The sequence below is a fragment of the Melozone crissalis genome, unplaced genomic scaffold, assembly GCF_028551555.1.
Source record: "Melozone crissalis strain CALT ecotype California unplaced genomic scaffold, PUWL_Pcris_2 ptg000571l_1, whole genome shotgun sequence".
Lineage (NCBI taxonomy): Eukaryota > Metazoa > Chordata > Aves > Passeriformes > Passerellidae > Melozone > Melozone crissalis.
In genome coordinates, this window is record NW_026536261.1 from 5,991 (window position 1) to 18,124 (window position 12,134).

The window sequence follows — 12,134 nt, forward strand, 5'->3', positions numbered from 1 at the left end:
CCAGGACAGGGGGAATCTGGGACACAGAGGGAGCAGGGAGGCCCCGGAAGGGGACAGGGGAGGGGACAGAAGGACCAGGGAGGGGACAATGGGGGGACAGGGAGGGGACAGAGGGGACAGGGGAGGTGGCAATGAGGAGGTGACGATGGGGAGGGGACGATGGGGAAAATGGGGACAGAAGGGACAGGGGAGGGGACAATGGGGGGGACAGAGGGGAGGGGACAAGGGACAATGGGGGGGTGAGAATGGGGAGGGAACAGTGGGGGAAATGGGGAGGGGACAGAAGGGAGAGGGGAGGCGACAATCGGGACAATGGGGAGGGGACAGAGGGGACAATGGGGAGGGGATAATGAGGAGGGGACAGGGGAGGGGACAGAGGTGACACGGGGGGGGAGGGGCTTGGCAGAGGGGTCGCGAATGGGGGGGTGGGCTCCGAGTGGGCGTGTCCAAAGCGGGCGCGGTCGGTGGGCGCGGCCAAGGTGGGCGTGGCCAAACTGGGCGTGTCCTCCCCGCCCCCGAGGCGGGCGCGGGCGATGGCGCTGGCGGCGGCTCTGGGGGCGCTGCTGGGGGCGCTGGGGCTGGGGGCGCTCCTGGGGACCCCCGGCCCCGCTCTGGGGGCGCTGCTGGGGGCGCTGGGGCTGGGGGCGCTCCTGGGGACCCCCGGCCCCGCTCTGGGGGCGCTGCTGGGGGCGCTGGGGCTGGGGGCGCTCCTGGGGACCCCCGGCCCCGCTCTGGGGGCGCTGCTGGGGGCGCTGGGGCTGGGGGCGCTCCTGGGGACCCCCGGCCCCGCTCTGGGGGCGCTGGGGGCCGCTCTGGGGGTGCTGGGGGCGCTGCAGCGGCTCCTCCGGCCGCACCTCTGGGCCGATCTCTCGTTCGCGCTGCGGGCGCTGCGGGTGCGGCGGCGGGCGCGGCGCGGCCCCGGGGGCTCCGTGGTGTCCCGGTTCCTGCGGGCGGCCCGGGAGGCTCCGGCGCGGCCGTTCCTGCGGTTCCGGGGCCGAGCGGAGCCGCTGGGCAGCGCGGCGCGGAGCGTGGCCAGGGTGGCGAACGCGCTGCGGGCGCTGCGGGCCCCGCCGAGGCCCGGCGACACCGTGGGGCTGCTGGTCGGTAACGAGCCCCGGTTCGTGTGGGCATGGTTCGGGCTGGCGGCGCTCGGAGCCCGCCCGGCCTTCCTGGGAACGGCGCTGAGACCGGCGGGGCTCCGGCACTGCCTGAGGGGCTGCGGGGCCACGGCGCTGCTGGTGGCGGATGGTGAGAAACGGGGGAGAACGGGGGATAACGGGGGACAGCGGGAGGGGAGTAGGGAACGTGGGGAAAATGGCCCCGGAGGAAGCGGGGGGACCGGGAGGGAGAGGGGGAAAGGCACCGGGAAAGCCGGGGAGACTGGGGGATAACCGGGGGACACCGGGAGGACACCGGGAGGGGAGTGGGGAACGTGGGGAAAAGGGCCCGGAGGAAGCGGCGGGACCGGGAGGGGACCGAGGAATGGAAGGGGAAAGGCACAGGGGGGACTGGGGAATAACGGGGTGACACCGGGGGGATACCGGGAGAGAAGCGGGGAACGTGCGGGAAAAGGAGCGAGAGGAAGCGGGGGGGATACCGAGGGGACCGGGGGATGGAGGGGGAAAGGCACCGGGGGATAACGGGGGGACACTGAGGGGATAACGGGGGGACCGGGGAATGCAGAGATCCCGGGGTATAACGGGGACAGAGCGGGGATACCGGGGGATGAGAGGGCGGGGAACCGGAGCGGGACCAGTGGAGTAAAGAACGGGGACGAAGGGAACGAGGAGTGGGTGGCACTTTGGGCACCGGGGGTGGCACCGGGGATGGGCTGGTGGCACCGGGAGTGGTCGATGGTGGCACCGGGAAGGGGTGAGTGGCACCGGGGATGGGCTGGTGGCCCCAGGGATGAGCTGATGGCACCACGGCTCGATGGTGGCACCGGGGATTGATGAGCTGGTGGCACCAGGGATGGCACTGGGGATGGGCTGGTGGCACCGAGGATGGGATGATGGCACCGGGAATGGGGTGGTGGCACCGGGGATGGGCTGATGGCCCTGGGGATGCGCTGGTGGCACCGGGGGTGAACTGGTGGCACTGGGGATGGCACTGGGGATGGGATGGTGGCACTGGGGATGGGGCTGATGGCACCGGAGGTGGCGCTGAGGATGGGCTGGTGGCACCGGGGATGGGGTAATGACACCAGGGATGGACTGGTGGCACCGGGAATGGGGTGATGGCACCGGGGATGGCACCGGGGCTTGGCTGGTGGCACCGCGGATGGAGCAGTGCCCCCGGTGCCCCCCGCGCTGCCCCCACACCCTCCCGTTGCCCCCAGACCTGTTGGGCTCGGTGGCGCCGCTGCTGCCCGCCCTGCGGGAGGACGGGGTCGCCGTGTGGGTGCTCGGGCCGGGGCCGTGCCCCGAGGGCGCCCTGGCCCTGCAGGAGCTGCTGGACGCGGCCTCGGAGCAGCTGCGGCCCGAGGAGCTGCGGGAGCCCGAGGACATGAACGAGACGTGCCTGTACATCTTCACCTCGGGCACCACCGGTACCGGGCATTCCGAGTGTTTATCGGATTTGTACCGAATTGGCACCGGGGGTGGGATGATGGCACCGGGAATGGGGTGGTGGCACCGGGGATGCGCTGGTGACACTGGGGATGGGATGGTGGCACCGGGAATGGCGCCGGGGATAGGCTGGTGGCATCGGGGATGGCGCCGGGGATAGGCTGGTGGCACCGGGAATGGGGTGGTGACCCCGGGGATGGCACCGGGAGTGAGGTGATGGCACCGGGGGTAGGGGTGGTGGCACCAGGAATGGGATGATGGCACCGGGGATGGCACTGGGGATGAGGTGGTGGCACTGGGAATGGGGTGGTGGCACCGGGGACGGAGCGGTGGCACCAGGGGTTGATGGTGGCACTGAGGATGGGCTGATGGCACTGAGTGTTGGTGGTGGCCCCGGGGATGGGGTCGTGGCACCGGGGACGGGCTGGTGGCACCGAGGGTCGATGGTGACCCCAAGGATGGCACCGGGGATGGGGTGGTGGCACCGGGGATGGAGCGGTGGCACCAGGGGTCAATGGTGGCACTGAGGGTGGAGTGGTGTCACCGGGAGTGAGGTGATGGCACCGGGGATGGCACCGGGGATGGGGTGGTGGCACCGGGGTAGGCTGGTGACCCCAGGGATGGGCTGGTGACCCCAGGGATGGGCTGGTGGCACCGAGCGTGGCACCGAGGTTGGACTGGTGGCGCCAGCGATGGCGCGGTGGCACCGGGGATGGGCTTTATAAAACTTGTATAAAATTTTATCGATTTTTATACCGTTTTATTTTAAAAATTCAATTATTTCCCCCCCCGGCAGGGCTCCCCAAGGCCGCCCGCGTGTCCCACCTCAAGGCCGTCATGTGCCTGAGCTTCTACGAGCTGGTGGGAGCGTCCGGCAGGGACGTGGTGTACCTGGCACTGCCCCTCTACCACATGGCAGGGGCCCTGCTGGGCATCGTGGGCTGCCTGGGCATCGGTCAGCGGGCACCGGGGGTGGTTTGGGGGTGTTTTTGGGGTGTTTTTGGGGTGTTTTTGGGGTCCTGCTGGGCATCGTGGGCTGCCTGGGCATCGGTCAGCGGGCACCGGGGGGCACCGGGGGGGCACAGGGGGGTTTTTTTGGGTGTTTGGGGGTGGTTTTGGGGATATTTTGGGGGTGTTTTGGGGGTCCTTGCTGGGCATCGTGGGCTGCCTGGGCATCAGTAAGCGGGCACAGGGCACGGGGAGGGCACTGGGGGTGTTTTGGGGGTGTTTTAGGGATGTTTTGGGGTGTTTTGGTTGTGGTTTTGGGGTGTTTTGGGGGTGTTTTTGGGGTGTTTTGGGGGGGATGTTTTGGGGTGTTTTGGGGATGTTTTTGGGAACGTTTTTGGGGGTGTTTTGGGGATGTTTTGGGGGTGTTTTTGGGATGGTTTTGGGGATGCTTTAGGGGTGTTTGGGGGATGTTTTGGGGATATTTTGGAGGTGTTTTTGACGTGTTTTGGGGGGTGTTTTGGGGGGGATGTTTTGGAAATATTTTGGGGGTGTTTTTGGGGATGTTTTGGGGGATATTTTGGGGTGTTTTTGGGGGTGTTTGGGGATGTTTTGAGAATGTTTCTGGGGGTGTTTTGGGGATATTTTGGGGATGTTTTTGGGGATGTTTTGGGGTGTTTTTTGGTGTGTTTGGGGGTGTTTTTGGGATGTTTGGGGGATGTTTTGAGGATGTTTTGGGCGTATTTTTGGGGGTGTTTTTGGGATATTTTGGGGGTGTTTTGGGGATTTTTTTGGGGATGTTTTGGGGGTGTTTTTGGGGGTGTTTTTGGGATATTTTGGGAGATGTTTTGGGATGTGTTTTTGGGGGGGTTTTGGGGGTGTTTTGTTGCTGACCCCCCCGTCTCCGTGCCGCAGGAGCCACGTGCGTGCTGAAGGAGAAGTTCTCGGCCAGCCAGTTCTGGGAGGATTGCCGCGCCGAGGGCGTCACCGTGTTCCAGTACATCGGGGAGCTGTGCCGCTACCTCGTCAACCAGCCGCAGGTCAGGGGGGCGGGATGGGGGTCCCGGGGGGTCCTGGGGGCTCCCCTGGAGCTGAGTGGGGTCCCGGGCTGGGGAGGGGGGGTCTCGGGGGTCCCCCCGAGCTGACGGTGGTCCCGGGGCGTTCCCGGAGCTGACGGTGGTGCTGGGCTTGAGGGGGCTCCCGGGGGTTCCCTGGAGCTGGTGGGGGTCCCGAGTTGGGGTGGTCCCGGGGGATTCCCCAGAGCTGAGGGGGGTCCTGGACTGAGGGAGGGTCCCGGGGGGTTCCCCAGAGCTGACGGTGGTCCCGGGCCGGGTTGGGGAGGGTCCCGTGGGGCTCTCCCGGTGCTGATGGTGACCCCGAGGGGTTCCCAGTGGCCCTGAGGGTTTTCCGGGGTGTTCCTGGTGGTCCGGGGGTGTTCCCGGTGCTGACAGTGGTCCCAAGGGATTCCCGGAGGTCCTGAGGGGTTCTCGGTGACCCTGAGGGGTTCCCGGTGCTGACGGTGACCCCGAGAGGTTCCCGGTGTTCCCGAGGGGTTCCCGGTGACCGCAAGGGGTTCCCAGTGGTCCCGGGGGGTTCCTGGTGTTCCCGAGGGGTTCCCAGTGACCGCAAGGGGTTCCCGGAGGTCCCGAGGGGTTCTCGGTGACCCTGAGGGGTTCCCGGTGCTGACGGTGACCCCGAGAGGTTCCCGGAGGTCCCGGGGGGTTCCCGGTGTTCCCGAGGGGTTCCCGGTGACCGCAAGGGGTTCCCGGAGGTCCCGAGGGGTTCCCGGTGACCGCAAGGGGTTCCCGGAGGTCCCGAGGGGTTCCCGGTGTTCCCGAGGGGTTCCCGGTGACCGCAAGGGGTTCCCGGTGGTCCCGGGCAGTTCCCGGTGGTCCCGAGGGGTTCCCAGTGCTGGCAGTGGTCCCAGGGGTTCCCGGTGCCCCCGAGGGTTCCCGGCGCTGACGGTCCCCCCCCAGCGCCCCGCGGAGCGGCAGCACCGGCTGCGGCTGGCCGTGGGCAGCGGGCTCCGGCCCGACGTGTGGCGCAGCTTCCAGCGGCGCTTCGGGCCCGTGCGCATCGTGGAGACGTACGGCATGAGCGAGGGCAACGTCACCCTGTTCAACTACACCGGCACCCCCGGCGCCGTGGGCCGCTGCTCCGCCATCTACAAGGTCTGCAAATATAAATATATAAATATATAAATATATAAATATAAAAATATATAAATATATAAATATATAAATATATAAATATGGGCCGCTGCTCCGCCATCTACAAGGTCTGCAAATATAGAAATACAAATATATAAAAATATAAATATATAAATATATAAAAATATAAAAATATAAAAATATAAAAATATAAATAAATATATAACTGTATAACATGACCCTGTTCAACTACACCGGCACCCCCGGCGCCGTGGGCCGCTGCTCCGCCATCTACAAGGTCTGCAAATATAGAAATATATAAATAAATATATAAATAAATATATAAATATATATATATTTATATATATATTTATATATATATAAATGTATATTTATATATATAAAAATATAAATATATAACTATATAAATGAATATATAAATATATAACTATATAACATGACCCTGTTCAACTACACCGGCACCCCCGGTGCCGTGGGCCGCTGCTCCGCCATCTACAAGGTCTGCAAATATGGAAATATAGAAATACATAAATATATAAATACATAAATATATAAATATATAAAAATATAAAAATATAAAAACATAAATATAGAAATATAGAAATATAGAAATATATTAAAAAATATGAATATATAACTATGTAACGTGACCCTGTTCCGCTACACCGGCACCCCTGGCGCCGTGGGCCGCTGCTCCGCCATCTACAAGGTCTGCCAGGGAAATAGATCAGGGAAATATTTATTTTTTAAAGGAAATAGATAAAATAGAAAATACAAAATACAAAATAGAAATATATAAATATGTTTTATATAAATATATACAATATAAATATATGAATATAAAATATGATATATAAATGTATATGCATGTATAACTATATAACTATATAAATATATAAATATATAAATATATAAATATATAAAGGTATAAATGTATATATAAACATATACATATACAAATATGTAAATATAGAAATATATAAAATATAAATGTATAGATATATAAAATATAAATATATCAATATATAAATATATGCATATATGAATAGATAAATATATGAATATATAATATATAAATATACCAATATATAGACATAAAATATAAAATATAAAAACAAATAAATATGTAAACATATAAATATATAAATATATAAATATATAAATATATAAATACATAGCTATTTAAATTCGTGGAGACCTATGGGATGAGTGAGGGCACCATGGGCCGCTGCTGTGCCATCTACAAAGTCTGCCAGGAAAATATATTTATTTTTATAAGCAAATATATAAATATAAATGTATAAATATAAATATATAAATAAATATATAAATGTACAAAAATATATAAAATATAAATATAAAATGTATAAAATGTAAATATATAAATAAATAGGTGTATGTGTAAATATATAAATATATAAATATATAAAAATATATATATATAAATCGCTGCAGCGCCATCTACAAGGTCTGCCAGGAAAATAGACCAGGAAAATATATTTATTTTTATAAGGATATGTATAAATATATTTATATAGTTTTTGTTGTGAGATGGGACTAGAAATAAAGGAGGGTTTGGGTTAGGAATAAAGGGAAAAAAGTTTATTAATTTACATTTATTAGAGCTGTTTTCAGGGTTTTGTTTAGTTTTTGAAAAGTAACATTTTTATTTCTTTTTATTAATTTAATTTAATTTAAATTTAATTTAATATTTTTATTTCGTTTTCATTAATAAAAATGACCCTTCCCGCCCCTGTCCCAGCTCTTCTCCCCGTTCGAGGTCGTTCGTTACGACGTCGCTGCCGGGGAACCGGAGCGGGACCGGAACGGGCGCTGCATCCGCGCCAGGACGGGTGAGCAGCGGGCACGGGGGCGCCTGGGGTGGTGAAAAATTATGGGTATTGATCTAGAAATCATATCCAAACTCTCTGACAGTTTAGAATTAAAAAATGAATGTTTATTGTGGGGTAACTCCCAAATACACACCGTGATTCACAGGTGATTACAGATTTTATCTAGACAATATTGAGGATCCAAATGTTCATTACTTTGGTACATCCCATTCCCAACATGGACATTGATCTATGGATTTTGATATCCAAAAACTCTCTGACAGTTTAGAATTAAAAAATGAATGTTTATTGTGGGGTAACTCCCAAATACACACCGTGATTCACAGGTGATTACAGATTTTATCTATACAAGTATTGAATACCCAAAATACAAATACATATTCATAACCAATATAGATATTGGTCTAGAACTGATATCCAAAAACTCTCTGACAATTTAAAGTTAGAAAGTGAATGTTTATTGTGAGATAACTCTCAAATATACACCACCATTTACAGGTGATTACAGATTTTATCTATACAAGTATTCACTACCCAAAATACAAATACATATTCATAACTTCGCTTCATCCCATTCCCAATATGGATATTGATCTATGGATTTTGATATCCAAAAACTCTCTGACAGTGTAGAGTTAGAAATTGTAGTTTATTTGGGGGTAACTCCCAAATACACACCGTGATTTACAGGTGATTACAGATTTTATGTAGACAATATTTGAGACCCAAATATTCATTACTTTGGTACATCCCATTCCCAATATGGATATTGATATCTAAAATCTATGGATTTTGATATCCAAAAACTCTGACAATTTAAATTTAGAAAGTGTTTATTGCAGGATAACTGCCAAAATTCTCTAAATTCCCTGAATTTTGTGTCCCCATGCCCTCAGGTGAGACGGGGCTCCTGATCGCCCCGGTGACACCCCGGTTAAAATAATTAATATATTTTAATGAACTCAAATTTCTCTAAATTCTCTGAATTTTGTGTCCCCATGCCCTCAGGTGAGACGGGGCTGCTGATCGCGCCGGTGACCCCCAGGACTCCGTTCCTGGGCTATTTTAATGAACTCAAATTTCTTTAAAATCTCTAAATTTTATCTCACTGTCCCTCAGGTGAGACAGGGCTGCTGATCACCCCGGTGACACCCCGGTTAAAATAATTAATATATTTTTAATTAGCTCTAATTTCTCTAAATTCCCTGAATTTTTTGTCCCCATCCCCTCAGATGAGACGGGGCTGCTGATCACCCCAGTGACCCCCCGGTTAAAATAATTAATATATTTTTAATTAACTCTAATTTCTCTAAATCCCTTGAATTTTGTGTCCCCATGCCCTCAGGTGAGACGGGGCTGCTGATCGCTCCGGTGACCCCCAGGACTCCATTCCTGGGCTATTTTAATGAACTCAAATTTCTTTAAAATCTCTAAATTTTATCTCACTGTCCCTCAGGTGAGACGGGTCTCCTGATCGCGCCGGTGACCGCCCGGACGCCGTTCCTGGGCTACGCGGGCAGCCGGGAGCTCTCGGAGCAGAAATTGCTCCGCGGGGTTTTCAGCGAGGGCGACGAATTCTTCAACACCGGGGACCTGGTGGAGCAGGACCGGGAGCAGTTCGTGCGCTTCCGCGACCGCACCGGGGACACCTTCAGGTGCCGGGGACACCCCGGGCTGGGGAGACCCCCAGAGATACCCCTGGGATGGGGACACCCCCAGGGACATCCCCGAGATGGGAAGACCCCCAGGGACACCCCCAGGGACACCCCCAGGACAGGGACACCCCCTGGGATGGGGACACCCCCAGGGACACCCCCAGAGCCCCTTCCCTGCATGGCCAGGGATGGGGAGACCCCCAGAGCCCCCCCAGGACGGGGACACCCCCAGGGACATCCCCGAGATGGGGAGACCCCCAGGGACACCCCCAGGACAAGGACACCCCCAGGTGTCCCCAAATGTCCCCAGTGACCCCAAGTGTCTCCAGAGCCCCCTCTTGGGACAGGGACACCCCCAGGAAAACCCCCAGAGACACCCCTGTGATGGGGACACCCCCAGAGCCCCCCTGCTATGGGGACACCCCCAGAGCCCCTTCCCTGCATTGACAGGGGTGGGGAGACCCCCAGGGACACCCCCAGAGCCCCCCCGGGATGAGGACACCCCCAGAGCCCCCTCCCCATAATGGGGACACCCCCAGACCCCCCTCCCTGCACGGCCAGGGGGGCTCAGCCCTGCGGAATGTTCTGGGTCTCAGGGGGTCCCAGGGGCTGCTCGGGGGTCTTGGGGGGTCCCAGGGGGTCCTGGGGGTCCCCATTAAACGTTTTCCTCTCCCCCCTCCCCCCAGGTGGAAGGGTGAGAACGTGGCCACCACCGAGGTGACCGAGGCGCTGCTGGCCCACGAGTCCCTGCAGGACGCCACCGTCTACGGGGTCAGCGTGCCAGGTGCGGCCACCGAGTGTCCCCAGAGTCCCCAGATATCCCCAAGTGTCCCCCCAAATGTCCCCAAATGTCCCCTAATATCCCCAATGTCCCCAATGCCTCCAAATATCCCCGATGTCCCCAATGTCCCCAATTATCCCCAATGTCCTCAATCCCCCCAATGTCCCCAATGTCCTTAATGTCCCCGATGTCCCCAATGTCCCCAATTATCCCCAATGTCCTCAATCCCCCCAATGTCCCCAGTGTCCCCAGTGTCCCCAATGTCCCCAGGGTCCCCAATGTCCCCCAATGTCCCCAGTGTCCCCAGTGTCCCCAGTGTCCCCAGTCCCCCCAGTGTCCCAAATGTCCCTGATGTCCCCAGTGTCCCCAATGTCCCCAATCCCCCCAATGTCCCCAGTGTCCCCAATGTCCCAAATGTCCCTGATGTCCCCAGTGTCCCCAATCCCCCCAATGTCCCCAGTGTCCCCAATGTCCCCAATGTCCCCAGTGTCCCAAATGTTCCCACTGTCCCCAATGTCCCCGATGTCCCAAATGTCCCCAATGCCCCAAATGCCCCCAATGTCCCAAATGTCCCCGATGTCCCCACTGTCCCCTCCCCTGCAGGACACGAGGGCCGGGCGGGCATGGCCGCTCTCGTTCTGCGCCCCGGGCACTCCCTGGACGGCCCCGGGCTGTACCGGCACCTGGAGCGGCTCCTGCCGCCCTACGCGCTGCCCCGCTTCCTGCGGCTGACGGTACCGGGACCCGGGGGGGGGAAACGGGGATACCGGGACAACAGGGGGTGCTGGGGGGTCCGGGGGTACCGGGGGGAATGGGGGAACGGGGGGTACCGGGGGCACCTGGAGCGGCTCCTGCCGCCCCACGCACAGCCCCGCTTCCTGAGGCTGACGGTACCGGAGGATAACGGGGGTACCGGGGGGGTTTCTGGGCGGTCCCCGGGGGATACTCAGGGTCCTGAGGGTCCCCGGGGGTCCCTGGAGGGTGCTCGGGGGGTGCTCAGGGGTCCTGGAAGGTCCGGGGGGTGGTCAGGGGGTGCTCAGGGTGGTCCCAGGGGGTGTTTAGGGGTCCCAGGAGGTGCTGGGGGATCCTGGGTGGCCGCTCGGGGGTGCTCAGGGGGTCCTGGGGGGGGTCCTGGAAGGTGCTCAGGGATCCTGGGGGGTGTTTAGGGGTCCCAGAGGGTCCCAGAGGGTGCTCGGAGGTCCCGGGGAGTGCTTGAGGGGTCCCTGGGGTGCTCGGGACGTGCTCAGGGGTCCCAGGGGGTGCTCAGGGGGATCCCGGGGGTCCCCAATACACCCCCGCTGTCGCCAGGAGGGGCTGGACATGACCGAGACGTTCAAGCAGCAGAAGGTGCGGCTGGCGCGGGACGGCTGCGACCCCGCGCTGGTGGCGGAGCCGCTGCTGGTGCTGGACGAGCCCGCCCGAGCCTTCGTCCCGCTGGACGCCGAGCGCTGGCAGCGCCTCCGGGACGGCCGGATCCGCATCTGAGCCCGCGGCGGGGGTCCCGTGTCCATTTTTGGGGTCCCCGTGTCTGTCCCGGGGGTCCCGTGTCCATTTTGGGGTCCCCGCGGCCATTTCTGGGGTCCCTGTGTCAATTTTGGGGTCCCCATGTCCGTCCCAGGGGTCCCTGCGTCCATTCCGGGTGTCCCCGTGTCCATTTTCGGGGTCCCCGTGTCAATTTTTTAGCGTCCCCATGTCCATCCTGGGCATCCTCATGTCCGTCCCGAGTGGTCCCGTGTCCATTTCTGTGGCCCCCTGTCTGTCTTGAGGGTCCCCATGTCCAATTTTGAGGTCCCCGTCTCTGTCCCGGGGATCCTTGTGTCCATTCCGGGGGTCCCTGTATCCATTTTTGGGGTCCCTGTGTCCATTTCTGGGGTCCCCGTGTCCTTCCCGGGGGTCTCCGTGTCCATTTTTGGGGTCCCCGTGTCCATTTTTGGGGTCCCCGTGTCCCTTTCTGGGGTCCCAGGTCCGTCCCGGGTGTCCCCATGTCCGTCTCTCAGCGCTGTGCCTCAGTTTCCCCACAAGGGATCGGTGCTGTGACCCCCCCTCCCTCACTCAGGACCCCGGGAGGGGGTGAGTGTCCCCCCCACCCCATAACCACAAGTGCCCTTACGGATTCCCCCGGATTTGGGGGTGTTGGATGAAGCAAATAAAGACCTGAACCC

The 12,134-nt window shown here is 57.4% G+C and overlaps 1 protein-coding gene across 1 annotated transcript; it reads left to right on the plus strand.

Moving 5' to 3' along the window:
• Window positions 1-533: 533 nt before the first annotated feature.
• SLC27A3 (solute carrier family 27 member 3) lies at window positions 534-11,457 on the plus strand. The gene is made up of 10 exons (XM_054295275.1): window positions 534-1,248; window positions 2,339-2,548; window positions 3,364-3,522; window positions 4,428-4,552; window positions 5,489-5,683; window positions 7,446-7,536; window positions 8,993-9,191; window positions 9,878-9,975; window positions 10,576-10,706; window positions 11,281-11,457. The coding sequence occupies exons 1-10, from the start codon at window positions 534-536 to the stop codon at window positions 11,455-11,457; spliced, it is 2,100 nt and encodes a 699-aa protein (XP_054151250.1).
• The last annotated feature ends 677 nt before the right edge of the window (window positions 11,458-12,134 follow it).